Source organism: Fukomys damarensis, unplaced genomic scaffold (assembly GCF_012274545.1).
Source record: "Fukomys damarensis isolate Sample0158 unplaced genomic scaffold, DMR_v1.0_HiC HiC_scaffold_16, whole genome shotgun sequence".
Classification (NCBI taxonomy): domain Eukaryota; kingdom Metazoa; phylum Chordata; class Mammalia; order Rodentia; family Bathyergidae; genus Fukomys; species Fukomys damarensis.
This window is the reverse complement of record NW_022900928.1, coordinates 101,011,985-101,028,891: the sequence shown is the minus strand read 5'-3', so window position 1 is coordinate 101,028,891 and position 16,907 is coordinate 101,011,985. Positions and strand designations below refer to the sequence as shown.

Sequence of the window (16,907 nt, the reverse complement as noted above, 5' to 3'; positions counted from 1 at the left end):
TCTGGAAGAAAAAATAGGAACTCAAAGCATGGTGAGACTCCTGCCACCTTGGACTCTTTGTTGTTATTGCAATACTTGTTTCTTTCTGCAGTGGGAAGTTGCTGAGGTTGTTTTGGAGGTGTTTTATAAACTACTCAGAGATTATGAGCCTCAGCTTGAAGATTTTGTAGACCAGTTTGTGGAGCTACAAGGTAATTTAATTGTGTAACTTTTCAAATAAGATGTCAGCTATTTATAACATAAGTTATGTTTTATGTAAAATACATACTTACACATTAAATTAGAATTTAATCTTTATTTCACTGTTTTAATCATTTAATGTTCTGTTCCAAGAGAAAATAAAGTAAAATTTTACTGAATGGAATATCTAGAGCATTGCATTATATGTTCTTTACAAAGGTGACTCACTGCTATGTGCTAGATGCTACTCTATGCAGCTGGTGCACCATCTCTAAATTGAAACTTTATCTACTTAGAACCCATTTAATTTATAAGTACACATTTCAGAGAAATCAGAGGTGTGACAGTTTATTAATGCGCCATCTCGTGAACTGCATTATGTTTTGTTTAGGAGAAGAAATTATGGCCTACAAGCCTCCTGGCTTCAGTCTGATGTATCATCTTCTGAATGAGTCACCAATGCTGGAGCTTGCTCTTAGTCTGCTGGAAGAAGGAGTGAAGCAGCTTGATACCTATGCCCCCTTTCCTGGTATGTGCCTCAAAATTTTGTTATTTTTATCTTTTGTAAACTTGAGTTCGAAATAGATGATCTCCAAAGTTCCTTTTTCAGTGTAAGCTTCTCTAGCCACGGTGGTGTTTCCAGTGTCATTTAAAGGAATATATTTTAAGTGAAAACAGAATAAAGCATAGACTCTCACTGTAACTGTGTCTCATTATGGGGGTGTCTTTAAAATTTTTTTTATTAGTCCATTTTTTAAAAATTTTAATTTTATTATTTTTTTTATTAGCCCATGTTTGCAGTGCACGATGGTTACATTCACTGTGGGGAGTTGGTACTTGTACATGACACATTTTTTTTTACTTCCTCTTCCTCTCCTCTCCCTCCATCTCTTGACACATTTTTTTTTTTACTTCCTCTTCTCTCCCTCCATCTCTTGATCCCTTTCCCATTTGCAAAACATTTACCTTTCTATTTCCTGTTATCTGTCTTGTCCTTTGCTCTTTATATTATTTACACTTTGGATTTCTCATATGAGAGAAAATATGAGATAATTTAAGTCCATGTGTCTGATTTATTTCACTTAGCCTTGTGGTCTTGTCTTACTTTTCTTATTGCTGAGATAAAATACTAACACCCAAAGTTAGAGGAGGAAAGGTTTATTTAGCTCACAGTTTGTTGAGGTTTCATTTTATAGTCTCCTGACTCCAAGGCAGCGTAGCATGGCATACGGGCATCCCAGAATAGAAACAGCCCATGGCAAAGCAGGGCAGGAAGAAGGTGGCAAGTGACAAGCAATAAGCATGAACCTCTTTCTGTCCCTTTTATTCTGTCCAGGCTACCTGCTCTTCGGGCAGGTACCACTCATGCTAAACCCTACCCAGAACTGTGCCAAACCAATTGGTTGACTAATTTAGTAAGTGTGCACTCTTAATCCCAGCATCACACACTTCAGATCCAGCCACCTCTGAAAAGCCCCACCTCTGACTGTATGTATGGGTATTTTTGTTGTTGTTGTTGTTTTTTTAGACAGGGTCTCACTGTGTAGTTGAGATTGACCTAGAGCTCACTATGTAGCCCAGGCTGGTCTTGAACTCACAGTAATTCTCCTGCCTTAGCCTCCCGAGTGTGGGATTACAGGCATGCGCCACCATGCCTGGCTTGTATGGGGTTTTGAGGGGACATCTAGATACAAGCCATAACACATCTCAAGATATATCTGCAAATGACTCAGACTTATCCTTTATGGCAGAGTGATTCACTATGGTATGTAAATACAACATTTTTTTAATCCACTCTTCTGCTGATGGACATATAGGCAGGCCACTTCCAAGATTTAGCTCTTATGAGCTATACTGCTGTAGACATGGGTATATCATTGTAATGTGATGCATGTATCACATAATATATGTCTTTAACTCTTTTTTTTAACTGTAATATGTCTTTAACTCTTTTGGGAAGTAAAGTCTTATAGGTAATTAAAGTTATTTTTGGTATCATTTTTCCCATTTTAACATGCCTAACTTTGATCTGAAGTTCTTTTTGTTTCCTCCATAATACCTGTAAAAGCACTTATTAGTGTTTTTACTGTGTTCAATAAATTTAGTATTATATTTATTGAGTACTCAGTATCCATTTGACTCTTGAAAGCATGTTATGTGTATGAATGCATTTAATCTTTAAGAACCCTTGGGCTGGGGATTTAGCTCAGTGGTTCTACCACCTGCCTTGCAAGCACAAGGTCCTGAGTTCGATCCCCCCCCAAAATGAAACCTTGTATGTGAGGCCTTATTTCCATTTAACAACTAAGGAAATTGATACAGAAAGGATGTGCTGACTTCACGCAGCAAATGTGAAAGCTGGGCTTGGGACCTAGGCTACTAGACTCCAGAGCCCATGCTTTTTATAACTGTTCTGTAGTGTCTATTTAATATAACTGATCTAAAAAAGAAAAAAGATTCTGAACATAGCAGTTATGACTTTAGTTAGAGTTCACAGGTAAGAAACCATGGAAAGAATATACTGAATATCTATAATTTTGTTCAGGTGACTGCAGAACCTGGAAAAGCTGTTGCTGCTATAGATGTATAACATAGTAGTATTAGTCTTTTTATATAAATATAAATATATATATAAACATATATGTATATAAATTGAATTTTGGGAAACTTTAATGGTGCTGCCAACTTTGGAAAAAGTCATCCCAATTTACTGCGTTGAGTGGCATTGTACAGAAATGGACAGCCATATTGGTCTAGAAATGTTAATTTATTTTTATTTTTATTTTTTTCCACGTGTACAGGGGTAACACATCATACTAAATATGTATGGTCATATCTACGTGGGTTTGATTACAGAAACTAATAAAGTATTCTCTAAATAATGAAAAAAAGAATAAGAAGACTATAAGCAAGAAGCAATTTAAATATGTTCGCGGACCATTTTCATCTCCAGTATTAAGGATTATTTTAATGTTACATCATTGCCTTTTCTTTTTTACTTTCCTTTTTAATTTTATTTTAGGATTCTCTATTTTTAATGTTCATACAGAGATTTTTTTAAACTGAAATACCGAATAGTTTCTTTGGTGTGAAAACTATAATAGTACACAGGATCCTAATGAGATAATTAATAATGTGAAATAGGAAGTAAAGGGCTAAAGGTGTAGGGAAAGTGGGAAGGGAAAGGGGGAAAGGTAATAAGGGAGAGGAAAAAAATATGAGAAACTGAAAAAATGGAAATAAAGTGTTTGTAAATGGGGAGGGGAGGAGGGGGTGAAGGGAGGGTAGGGACAAGGGGAAAAAATGAGAATCAAGACCTATTATGTAAAGGCACAGAATCCCAATGATGAATGTAACTGTATTGTATACCTAGAATGTACCAATAAACTCAATTAAAGAAAAAAAAAAGAAACCATGGAAAGAATTAGGTCAAAGCTTTAAATTGGAAAGATGGAATTACAGGTGATCTTGTCTATATTTTCTGCTTCTTTGTGTTCCACAGTAATTACTTTTTACTCAAAATCAGTTTCTTAACTTTTGACATTACTGACAATTTGGGCCAAATCATACTTACTTGTGATGCTGTCTCGTGTGTTAGGCTTCTATCCACTAGATGCCATTTGTATTTTTCCAGTTATGACGGATGTTTCTAGGCACTGTCACATGTTCTGTGGGGCCAAGTCCCCTCATTCTGAGAAGCACTGCTTTAATGGGTCAGGGAAAAGATAAGTGAAGCCATTTTGTGAAAGTACCGTGAGTCACAGAATAGTCATAATTTATGTATCTGATCAGTTTTGTGAAGTTATTGGTGAAAGTTTGAATAACAAGGGCCTTTGTATCTAAAGCTTGTCCTTTTCTTATTTTCCTAAGTACTGACAGTTAGTTTTTAAGATTCATTTAGAAATTCCAAACTTCATTTTTGGCTTATAGGGAAGAAATACCTGGAGAAAGCCGTAGAGCACTGCCTTGCACTTCTCAACCTAACTCTGCAGAAGGAAAATCTCTTTATGGATCTTCTAAGAGAAAGTCAGCTGGCTCTCATAGTTTCTCCCTTAGAGCAGCTGCTGCAGGGAATTAATCCCAGAACTAAGAAGGCAGACAATGTGGTAAACATTGCCAGGTAAGTGACATTTGCAGGTTAGAGATAAACAGTAACGAATTAAATCAGATGGACAGTCTAGCTTTGTGTTCTAGATCTTGGTTGGATGGCAAATGCACCATGTACTATTTTTTCACCCCCCTTGAATCTTGCTTTCTCTGACTCCTTTGGTTTTAATAACTCTGAATCTTACAGTCTCATCTTGCTAATTTACTCTGTGTCCTAAAAATTTTTAAGTCTTAAATGACCAAATATTTCTTGTCTCCTCTAGGGATACTGGTTGTTTGGAGGATAGTATCAAGGAAGAAAGTCAGTCTCTTTCTCTTCATATCCCCCACCCTTCCCTGTTGCTCTCTTTCCTTTTTTGCCTTCTACCCTCCCTCCACATATACTAGCATTTTGCTTGTTTGGTGTTCACAGCTTGCTTCAGTTTAACATAATGTGTCCTTGGGCAAGTGTTGTGTCCACATCTTCCCTTTCTTGTGAGTGCATGGTTCTATTCTGTGAGGGCCTTCTTAATGACCTTTTCTTAACTATATTGGCTGCATATGCAAAAACTCTATTTCTAAACAAGGTCACTCTGAACTAAGGTTTCAACATACACATTTTGGAGAGACATGATTCAGCCTAAAGCTGGCTGTTTCTGGCTGGAGAGAACATACTTTATCTTTTTCCTAATTTGTCTATGGTGCTCTAGGGATAGGGGAATAGTAAGAAGCCATATCTGATCACATTGTTCCTCAATGTTTTCTTGTTTGGCAGATACCTGTATCATGGAAATACAAATCCAGAATTGGCTTTTGAAAGTGCCAAGATTCTCTGCTGTATCTCTTGCAACTCTAACATTCAGATAAAATTGGTTGGTGATTTTACACATGACCAGGTAACTGATTTTGCTCCTGCTGCTTTTGGTGCATTCTGACACAAGTGACAGTGTCCATAGAGGAATCATATTCTTGTTTTTGGAAGAATTCTTTAAGAGTAAATGTATTTATAAAAGACAGGAAAAACCTACTCACTGCTTAGCTGTGATTTGTCTTTGAAGCTCACATTATTCACAGTGGTGAATGGGGTGTGGTGTATTCACAGTACACCGCCCTGTGGTGTGTGGCTGTGTAGCCTGTGGCATAGCTGCTGTGCCAAGCATGTTTAAAATGATTGTATTTCTGACTGCAACTTCTGTTTGTGTTCTGCTCCCTGCCTGTCAGTTGTTGCAAGCTTCTGTGGTTCTGAATGTCTTCCACCATTGTGAGCATCTCCTTCTGTGGTAGCGTGGTTCATGGGGCTCTCATTTTGGAGAGTGTTTTTAAGTGTTCCTCTTTTAATACCATTCATAATAGTTTTATTTCTGGTCACTGAGTAGCTACTGTGGGAGAATCTGCTCCTTGATTCCTCTGTAAACATTTACTCATTGTGACTCTATGTAGGAAATCACTGCTTTAGCCAAAGGATTTTATTGTGTCCCCTTGCACAGTATTTTAAAACAGAAGCTTTCTGGCACTTGGAATAGAATAGATCTTCATTTTGTGGGTAATTGTCCCTGATGCTGCAAGACCTTTAACATCACTGGGTCCTCGGCCGCTATCTCTTAGGAGAACTTCTAGTTGTGACACCTCAGAATGGCCCCACATCTTTTTAGATGTCTTCTGGTGGTACCACACAGGCCAAGAACCACCATTTATAGTAGGTATAGCTGTTTAATTAAAAACCACTGTTTGTAGGAAGTATAAATGTCTGATCAATGGAATGGAATGGGTTTCATCATACCATGTAATAATCAGGGCATCCTGAAGATTCTTGGTTTCTTGACATTTATTTTAGTATATATTATTATTGATTTTAACATCCTGCTAGATTTCTTTTTTCTTTCTCTCTGTATCTCTCCCTCCCTCTCTCCTTCCTTTTCTTCCTTTTTTTAAAAATTTTGATACAGGGTCTTTGTGAGTTGCCGTCGCTGTCTTTGAACTTGCACTTATTATCCCTTACCTTCTCACAGAGAAATTGCCAAGAGATATAAGACTGGTGATAATTAATACATTTCTAGGAAGAAGATAAGAATTTTATTTTATATTATAGTTATAATCTCATAACATTGAGTATGTAATGAAGGTTCAATGAAACATATTATTTGTAAAGTACTAATTTGGGAAGAAAATTGGGGGAAGCAAGTTTTGAAACCAGTAAAGTTTTAAGTTTTTCATTTCTTCATTTCTGTAGAAATCTAACATAACTGTTTAAGTTACTGAGTTTTCTATTCATTAAAAACATAACTAGGACCTAAATACTTGGAATAGCTTTTGCTTTTTTTAAAAAATAGACAAATGTATGTAAGTATACTGTATTTATTATGTTTTCTATAAAAAAAAACTTTATTGTTTTCTATAATTTAGAAACTTTAAATTAATTTATCATCTTTCTGTCTATCTGTGTTAAGAGTGTAAGCCAGAAACTGATGGCTGGATTTGTGGAATGTTTAGATAATGAAGATGCAGAAGAATTTGTACGTCTGGAAGAGGGTATGCCTCAGATCAACAGCATGTTTTACTTTGTGTATATATATTTAATATAAAGAAAAAAGTAAACATATATATGACTTTTAGGGATTTTCCTTAAAGAGATCAACCAATATAATGGCTAATGAAGTACACTGAAATTAAGAAAACATGGATTCTTGGAATAGTCTTTTTTTTCCCAGGACTGGGAATTGACCCAGGACCTTCACACTGAGCTATATTCCCGTCCCTTTTTTAAGATTGTGAGACTGGGCTGCCTGTGGGACCCTCCTGCCTTTGATTCCGTAGTGCTAGAATTACAGGCATGTGCCACCACTCAGCTGGAATACATGTTTTATATTTTAAAATTTGACTTCTGTGTTAACTTTGCATTGTTTTGTAATTTTGTTTTGTGATTTCCATATTAAGGATCAGAGCTTGAAAAGAAATTAGCTGCAATTCATCATGAAACAAGAATCCACATCTTGAATCTTCTCATAACCTCTCTGGAATGCAATCCACCCAACCTTGCTCTCTATCTGTTGGGCTTTGAATTGAAGAAACCTGTTAGTACCACCAATCTGCAAGATCCAGGTATAGACATAAGACATGTGTATGTATTTATTTTCATATTTGTGTATCTAAGTGGTCATTTATTGAATTCTGGGCCTGTGACATGAAAGCTAATGTATGGATTAGTCTTTAGGACTTAGGTCACGAGTAGATAAATGAAGCTTTGGAGAATTGACATTTGTCATTTTTCTGTATCAGTATTTGTTTTCTTTCTTTTTTCTTTTTGGTATCGGGGGTCAAACTCAGGTCGTTGAGCTTACAAGGCAGGTGGCAGAACCACTGACCTAAATACCTGGCCCCCGTATCAGTATTTGAAAGAGTGGTTTAGTAGAACATGTTTATAGAATTTGATTTTTTTTGTTTGTTTTGAGGTACTGGGGTTTGAAACTCATGGGAGGAAAGTGCTCTCCTCTTGAGCTACTTCCCTGTGCCTTTGCATGGTACTGGAAATCGAACATAGGCCCTTTGCACTGAGTTACATCCTCAGCCCTTTAAAAAAATTTTTTTTTTAATTTTGATATGGGGTGTTGCTGAGTTTCCCAGTCTGGACTCAAATTTGTGATCTTGCCTCAGCCTACCAGAGTGCTTGGGTAGCTGACATATACCACCATATCTGATGCCCCCAACCCTTTCTAACTTGTATTTTGAGAGACAGAATCACTTAAGTTGCTCAAGCTGGCCTCAAACTTGGAGTCCTCTTGCCCTAGCCTGCTGGGTAGCTGTGCATGTTGCCTCCTCTAGAATGTGACAGTTGTAAAGGCAGTCTAAGGTTTATAAATGCAGAAAAATCTACCAGAAATGATGAATTCCTTTTGGCTTTCATCTAGGAGTGCTAGGTTGCCCTCGGACGTGTCTGCATGCCATTCTAAACATCTTGGAGAAAGGGACAGAAGAGAGAATGGGCCCAGTAGCAATGAGAGAGTCTCCTCAGCTGGCCGAGCTGTGTTACCAGGTAGGGGATGCGCTTTGTAGCATTGGGTGGAGGAGGCTGGGTCACACACTGTAGTCCACTGCCAGTAAAGGAGTAGAGTACTTGCCTAGTCTTTCACTTATGGATAAAAATCCATAAAGCATAAACCTCAAGATCTTACACATTCTAAGATCTGTAATTTTAAAGATCCTAATTGCTTTAATAGAGAAGAAAATTAGATTCTTCTATTGAATTTTTAGCAGGTAGTATACGAGCTCTCTTATAGTATGAACTCTCCAGATGAATTTAAATTAGCTTTCCTGGACTTGTGAGCGTCTCTTGGCGTCCTTTTCTGCCCTGTGACAGCTGAAGTCACCTTGGGCTTGCTGTGCGACCTTGCTGAATCTGAGCTTGTAGTCTAGAGCATGGGCTCTTGTGAGACAAAGGAGAATAAGTGAAAGCAGTCTAAGAACCATGTCAACCAGGGAGTCCTTTATGGAAAGTCAAGTGAGTGTAAAGCTGAAATTATTGAGGACTTACTTACTCATGTTCCTATTTTTCTTTATTTGTTTTATGTGTATTAAGAACCAGAGTTCCATAGATGTGACGGCTTTCTCTAATTCATGTTTTCCTGGCATCATCAACCTCTTGGTGACATGGAGACATGCCTTTGTTACTCTCCTCTCTTTATTTTTAAATGTTTCACTATTTTCTTCAGTCCTCTTGTTTGTCCACATCCTTTCACTGTAAATAATGCAGCTAGGTCTCCTGTGAGTCAGTTCTTCCTTCCTTGGGGAGCGAATATGTATGTTTTAACTCAGCACTACAGAATTTGAGATGTAAGCAGGAGTAATTAGCTTAGTCATCTGCTAAAGCAAATGTATAAGTTAATGGAGCCAGGTTGAAGTCAAAAAGGGAGGGAGAGAGTGATCTGGCTGCTTGGGGAGCATGTGCCTTACTCCTCAGCCCCTGCTCATTTTCATCATTCCACAATATTTTGCCAGGTTTTTATTTTTTAGAAAGGTAGAAATCTGAATTTTTGTGAATTTTTTCTAATTCTTTGAACATTGTGCCGTCCAAACAGAACATTATACCAGCAGTCTACCAGCTTGTAACATACTCTGTGATGCTGCTACTCACAGTATGAACTGGAATCAGCATCATTAGCATCCGGAAGTTTATTGTAGTGCAGAGGCTTAGGCCCCATATTGGACCTAAGTCAGAATGTATCTTTACAAAAAAATGCCTTCTATTTTTAATGAAACCTATTTCATTCACCTGCATGTTTATACCTTTCCTGGCTTCAGAAAAAGTTAAACCTCGAAGATGAGCTTGTTAGGTGGATATGGTGGCGAATATCTCTAATCCCAGCACTCAAGAGGCTGAGGCAGGCGTATTGCTGGGAGTTCAAGGCCAGTCTGACCTACATAGTGAGTTCAGGGCCAGCCTGAACTATATAGAGAGACCAGAAACAAAACAAATTCAGAACAGTTTCTTAGTTTAAGAAAATCTGATTGTAGCAAAGGGAAATAATTTGAGCCTTATTCATATTTTCATTGTCCTAAAATAGCAGGTTTTCTGGATGAAGAAGTTAAGGCCAAGCATTGTGCTTTTGTTTCCTCTCTTTAAGCATGGAGATTTTTCCTGCTGGGGACTAGGAGGGGTCCCATTGGAGATAACATTAGTAGAATGGTATTTTGTTACCTTGGCATCTGATACACTGGATTTGTGTTTTGTTTTGAGAAGTTCAGTATTGGCTTTTTGTTTTTAGAATATCAGAACAATGTCAAACCACTGAAGACAACTGCATCTGCAGCATAACTTTTTACTTTTTCCCTATGTTTAGTTGCATAAAGTACACTTACAATTTTGTCTTTTTGTTTCCTCTGTATAAACTTTCAATATTGTAGCAATGTAAATGATTTTAGGTGGTTTCTAGTTTATTGCTGTGCTCTAGTAAACATCTTCTGTTGCCTTTTGTCACTTTTATTTTTTTAAAACTATTTTCAGACAAAGTTTACAGTCAATCTTCATTCACAGTAGTTATGTTACGTTTTATAAAGTTATTGTAAACACTGAATTGACAAATCCTCAACTCTTGCTCCAAGAGCAAATGTAGGGTTAGATTCCTGCAAGCCTCTTATCTATACTTTCTTTTAGTGTATCTTTTTTTTTTTTGTTTGGTATGGGGATTGAACTCAGGACCTTGTGCTTTCAAGGCAGGTATTGCACCACTGAGCTAAATCTGTGGCTCTTATGTGTATTTCTGTTTTAAAAATTTCTTAGATAATCCGGGCGTGGTGGTGCATGCCTGTAATCCCAGCACTTGGAGGCTGAGGCAGGAGGATTGCTGTGTTTGAGACCAGCCTGGGCTACATAGTGAGTTCCAGGTCAGTCTCAACAAAAATAAAAACGAAAAACTCCTTAGGTGTAGTATATAGTGTTGATTCATTAACATTGGGCTGAGGGTTAACAACATTGTAACTCAGGTCTGTGTGAAATTTATCATGTTTTCTCTGAAAGGCACACCTCCCCTTTCTTTTGCTTAGGAACACTACACATCACTTCACAGTTATGCTTGGGACAGTTTCACATAACAAAATCATCAATAAAAAGCACAAAAATGGGGGAACTGTGCTCTAAATAGACCATAATAAAAACCCATATTTGTAGTTGAGAGCTAGAATAAGAGGCAGAGTGTTGTTTTAATTGTTTTTGTTTTGAGTTTTGTTTTTTTTTTGTAACGGGGCTCAAACTCGGGTCCTTGCACCTGTAAGGCAGGCGGTGGAACCACTTAGCTAAATCCTTGGCCCCCAGAGGCAGTGTTGCTTTAATTGCGTGTGAGTTGCATGGCTGAAATTTTTCACTGTGTTGCCTGTCCATATAAATGACTACAGAAGCATTGTGAGCGTGAATTAGGGGTTCCAAATAAGTTTTAGCACGCATGCAAATTCACACGTATGGAATCTCTAAATAAAGAGTATGGATTATGTTGGGTCAACAGATAATAACAATTTTAACTTTAAATTTTAATTCACAAATAGCCATAACAAACTGTGTCAAAGATGCCAATAATAGACAAATCTTAAAAGCCTGGTATATAGAAAGCTTTTAATAAATAAATATTTATAAAATGAATCACAAATAAAAGTCTCCACTAGCACTTAGTCGAATACTGAGTTTTTGTTTTTTGTTTTTGGTACTGGGCATTGAATTTAAGACCTTGGGCTTGTAAGGCAGGCGTGGTACCACTGAGCTAAATCCCCGGCCTCTGAGATTTGCATTTTACAACTAGAAATTTTGCTGATTTATAACATGTAATATGGCACCTGCTTTATTATTGCCTTTATTTTTTTATTTAAAAATTTTTTGTGGTGCTGGAGATCAAACCCAGGGCCTCATGCATGCTAGACAAGTACCATATCATCATGCTTAACCTCCAGCCTATTTTTAAGATTCTATTTTGTAATAGCCTAAATCACTCTATGTTGCTCAAGCTAGTGTGGAACTCGGGGCTCAAGCAGTCCTTTTGCCTTAACTTCCTGAGTAGTGGTTCTATCTGCACGCCCTAGTGCCTAGCTTAATTGTTGTGTATTGCTGAAGAAAGATGGATATTTTTCTTTGATTATGAGCTACTTTCACTTGCATAAAGTTTTTTGCCTTTTTATTTAGATCTTTCTGATATTCATATGTAATGGAAATCTTACGTAAGAGCCATTTTTATGTTTGATATAAAAGATTTTTCTCCAAACCTGTTTTCTGTTAACTTTTTTTGGTACCAGGAATCAAACTCGGAAACTTGTCCTTGTAAAGCAAGTGGTGCAACCCTTGAGCTAATTTTAACTTTTTATTTAGAGTTTATATTTGTTACATGATTTAATTTGTAGGTCTTCTTTGTAGTTTTTGCACTTTCCTCAATTCTGGTAAATTTATTATTTTTCTGAGACTAAGATGAAATAACTGGTTCTCAAAAGTCACTGTCGAATAGTTTGCTACTAATAATGGCTTAAACACTAAAGTTTGTTAATTAACTACATGTACATGCATTAATAAATGTATTCAGAGTGATTTCACTACCATTATGTCACTCTCACTTTTAATTGTACTTCAGTATATTTTATTGAATGGGGAATGTAAAGACCATTTATAATCTGAGCTAAAATTTGTATGTATGTTTATCTGTTTTGGTTTAAGTTGTTGATGCATCTTAATTCTTTATGTAGTAGCTTTAAATTCACATTCTGCTATCTTTAAATGTATAGCGCAAAAAACTAATTTAGAAATTTCTTTAAAAAATTTTAAATTATTATTGGTATGTGTTTACAGTACATAATGATTGCATTACTCATGGGGAATTGGTTCATGTACATAACGCATCTCAATTCCTTTTCATCCCCTTCCCTTTTGTGATCTTCTTTTACTTCATTAGGTGATATATCAGTTATGTGCATGCTCTGATACTTCTGGTCCTACCATGCGGTACTTAAGAACTAGCCAGGATTTCTTATTTTCTCAGTTGCAGCATCTGCCTTTCTCTAACAAAGGTAGGACATTATTTTTCTTTATTATTACAGATTTAATGTTCCTTATCTAAAATACTTGGTGCCAGAAGTATTTCCAATTTTGATTATTCTGATTTTGGAATATTTGGACATACATAATGAGATAAAATACCTTGAGAAAGGGACTCAAGTCTAAACATGAAATTCTTTTATGTTAAAGTATGTCTTACAAACATAGCCTGAAGGTAATTTTGCACAGTGTTTTCAGTGTGTCTGCATTTTGCCTGCAAATATAAAATAATACTGGATTTTAAAAATATTGTATAAGTGGTTTCTTGAATTATATGTTAAATCAAATGTCTTTAATTATGTCAAGAGATAACCATTGCAAAGCATAGTGGCACATGCTTGTAATCCCTGCATTTAGGAGGCTGAGGCAGGAAGATTGCAGATGTAGCTTGGACTGCATAGGAAGAGCCTATCTTAAAAATCCAAAAGAAAAAAAGAGAATCATAAAAATCATAAAATTATGCAGTGTGGTTGTAATTTCTTCTAAATATGTGTTTTGTGAACTCAAAACCAATTTTATGATAGTGTTAATGAGTTAACTATTTGAAAACTTTTAAAAAAATATTAATACATATTAATGTCAAATTATCGAATACTCAAGATTTTTATGAAATTATACTTGTAATAAAAACTGATTCTTTTGTTTATCATTTGCCTGAGCTCATTTTTCATGTACACATACTAGCTTATCTGCCTTTGTATCTTTTCTTCTTTTGTAATTTTACAGATACAAATTTTGATGTTGCCCAGTTTTATAAGTTATTGGCTGTCACATGGGAAAGTATCTAATGAATTTTGTAGTTTAGAACTGTTCTGATCTTGTGTTATTATTCTGAGCAGTGAAATTTATATCTTTAAATTCCAGAATATGAAATCTCTGTGCTGAATCAAATGTCATGGCTTATGAAAACTGCCTCAATAGAACTCAGAGTGACTTCTCTGAATCGTCAGCGGTCTCATACCCAGAAACTCCTTCACCTCCTACTGGATGACATGCCAGTGAGACCATACTCAGGTGAACACTGACATTTACTGTCCACTGTGCTGGGGACTGTTCTTTGTTAGTTGAAATACAAATCTGAATCTTATGCTGCGATTGTAGTTATAGACCATGTCAATTCTTTTCACCTTTGGAATGGTTTTCCCTGAAATTTAAAAATTATTCCATGATTGTTATTTTTGTTTTAAGAAACCATATAGTACTATCATATAAAAACTACTTAGTGGAGTTGGTCGCACTGAGCCAACATGAACGAAGCTGTTTCAGTATGTATTACGCATACAAATTAAACATAAACTTTTTGTGTCATCTGTTTCGCATGCTTGAGTCTTGCCAGTTTAGAAACTCTGATATCCTTTTAAAATTTTGGGGGTCGGGGATTTAGCTCAGTGGTTCTGCCACCTGCTTCACAAGTGCAAGGACCTGAGTTTGATCCCCCGTACCCAAAAAAATAAAAAAAAATTTTTTTTAATGATTTCCATAAGTATGGAAAGAATTAGATGAATGCTGTAGTAAATCTTCATCAATCTGCGTTTTAATTATCCATTTCCAAAGGCTTTTTTACCTAGAAACAGTGGCCTAGAAGTAAAATTTAATTTCCAAATAAATGTTTTAAATGTGTTCTTCGTTTTCCAATCTATTTTTATTTATGTTCCACCAGATGGTGAAGGAGGAATAGAAGATGAAAATAGGTCTGTCTCTGGGTTTCTTCATGTTGACACTAGCACAAAAGGTAAAAGTTTGTTTTTGCAATAGATTTATTTTATAGACTTTTTCCCCCCAGTACTAGGGATTGAACTCAGGACCTCGCACTTGTAAGGCAGGTGTGGTGCCACTGAGCTAAATCCCCAGCCCATTTTATAGGCATCTGAAATTGCTTAAAACTTAAAGAGATTTTTGTGCCTTTTCTGCAATACTGGTATAGAAAAGCTATGTAAAGGATTGTCATGCACAAACATTTTTTAATAATTAGAATTATAAGATGGAAGGAAAGTATTTTGTAAATGGTTATATCAGAAATAAATTCAGATTTATATTGAAGCATGGTCATCGGTTTCTGAGCATTGCACAATCTTTGAGACTGAATTGAGTATGATGGTTTGTTCTTCAATGCCCTGTGTACAAATGGTTTACTTATTATTCTAGTACGTCGAAAAATTCTAAGTATTCTTGACTCGATTGACTTCAGTCAGGAGATCCCTGAGCCTTTACAGTTGGATTTTTTTGATCGGAACCAGATTGAGCAAGTTATTGCTAACTGTGAACACAAGAATTTACGGGGACAGACAGTCTGTAATGTCAAGGTGAGGATTGCTTTTAAAGTACCTGCTTTATCAAGTGGTTCATACATTGAATCATCAGAAATTTTGTTTTGTTTTCTTGTTCCTGGATAGAAAGTTTGGTTACTAACATTTGGACTGAGCCAGGAAATGAAGCTTAATAGTCCACATTAACTTCTCTAAAAGGTTCCTCATCACTTTCCTCTAATAGTTATCCCACCCGCTAGAACTGTGGAGTGCTTTTAACTATTTATTTCTTGACTGAGTAAAAGATAATGGCCTCACTGGAAGGAAGAAGATATCCCAGGCATTACCTGCTACAGAGGCTCTTTGGTACTCCTATCTTTGGAATGTGAGGGATACCTAGTATTTTATCTGGAAATTCAGCAGCACCATTGTTAGATTATATAAAAGAGTATCTGGAACTTTTCCCTTCAGGTTTATTTATAGTGCTTTCTAGGTGTTACTATTCTACCAGAATCTGAAACAGTCTTATTTTTTCTCTTTTTTTTCTAATTGTCTAGCTTCTTCATAGAGTTCTGGTGGCTGAAGTAAATGCTCTTCAAGGTATGGCAGCCATAGGACAGAGACCTTTACTGATGGAGGTAAGCTTCATTAAATACATGTTAGTGTTTATCTTTTTAACTACTTTTAACTACTTGCTTGCTGGTTCAAAGACAATGGACCAGAAGTCTACTATTGAACTACTTAAAAATTAAATTTTTATGGAATCGCTCACTTTTGATGTTAAAATTTTTATAAACAAAATTGAACTGAATGCCTGTTATGCCATATAACTTTTCTGTTATGCTAGTTATGCTTCCCTCCCCTCCCCTCCCCTCCCTCCCCTTCTTGTGGTTCTGCTACCTGCCTCGCCAGGGCCCGAGTTCAATCTCCGGTACAAAACAGAACAAAAACAACAACAACAAAAGTTTTGTTACTTTTTTTCAATGAAATTCTTTATCTTGCTTGTACATGTCCAAAAGTTTGAGAATGGGAGCTTTTTCTCAACATGTAGCCATGTCCCCATGATCCACATTTCCTGATATGCATGCATGTGTTTGTGTAAATTCCTCCCTTTGGTTCAGACTATGACTTGCTTTGAACCAAGTTACATAAAGGTAACTCTGTTAGAGCACTCAGGCTGTTGTTAAACCCATACAGACAAGGGATCAGGTGGCATACATAATAGAAATTTATCTTTTACAGTTCTGTACACTGAGAACTCCAAGAACAAAGTTCTGGCAGATTTGAATTCTTGTGAGGGCTGTTTTCCTATCCTATTGAAGCTTATTGCTGTACCCTTGCCTGCCTTTACTCAGTTCACCCAGAAAGATGGGGGGATGGCTCTATGCACTCCAGTGTCTGTTCTTTTAGGTGTTTCTCTTTCTATGAAAGACTGGAATGTCATTGCAGGTGAGGAGTTGTGGTTTAGAGGTCAAATGGGAAGAACCATGCACATGGAAACTTAGCTGGTCAGGCCATATAAGAAGCAAAGAAATAGACATCTAAGGGAACAAATCATTAAACGTGGGCTTTAGGCAATTCTAGTACCCTGGAGTTAAGTGTAAGTAGATGGTTGCCAAGATAAAAAAGAGTAGTTACAAAGTAAATGTCCATCTGTGCTACCTCTGTCCCTTGTGTTAAACATACATGCACACATGTACACACAGAGCTTGTATGTTAGTTTTGTATCTGTTTTCATAACCATTGCTTCCATACTTAACATGAAGAGATATCTACCGTCTGGCATGCATGTGCTAAGTTTTCAAAATGTGTTTTTTTTTTTTTTTTTTTTTTTA

At 36.4% G+C, this 16,907-nt stretch overlaps 1 protein-coding gene across 2 annotated transcripts in view; it reads left to right on the top strand.

Annotated features, from left to right (window-relative positions):
• The window catches only part of Nup205 (nucleoporin 205), a 73,070-nt gene that overhangs the window by 28,806 nt on the left and 27,357 nt on the right, over positions 1-16,907 (top strand). For both annotated transcript variants that reach the window (XM_010616186.3, XM_019206328.2), the window contains exons 16-27: positions 92-191; positions 572-709; positions 4,111-4,300; positions 5,042-5,162; positions 6,714-6,795; positions 7,201-7,365; positions 8,172-8,296; positions 12,684-12,798; positions 13,691-13,840; positions 14,487-14,558; positions 14,972-15,129; positions 15,630-15,710. In XM_010616186.3, coding sequence (XP_010614488.1) covers positions 92-191; positions 572-709; positions 4,111-4,300; positions 5,042-5,162; positions 6,714-6,795; positions 7,201-7,365; positions 8,172-8,296; positions 12,684-12,798; positions 13,691-13,840; positions 14,487-14,558; positions 14,972-15,129; positions 15,630-15,710 — 1,497 coding nt within the window. The remainder of the gene's footprint in view (positions 1-91; positions 192-571; positions 710-4,110; positions 4,301-5,041; positions 5,163-6,713; positions 6,796-7,200; positions 7,366-8,171; positions 8,297-12,683; positions 12,799-13,690; positions 13,841-14,486; positions 14,559-14,971; positions 15,130-15,629; positions 15,711-16,907) is intronic.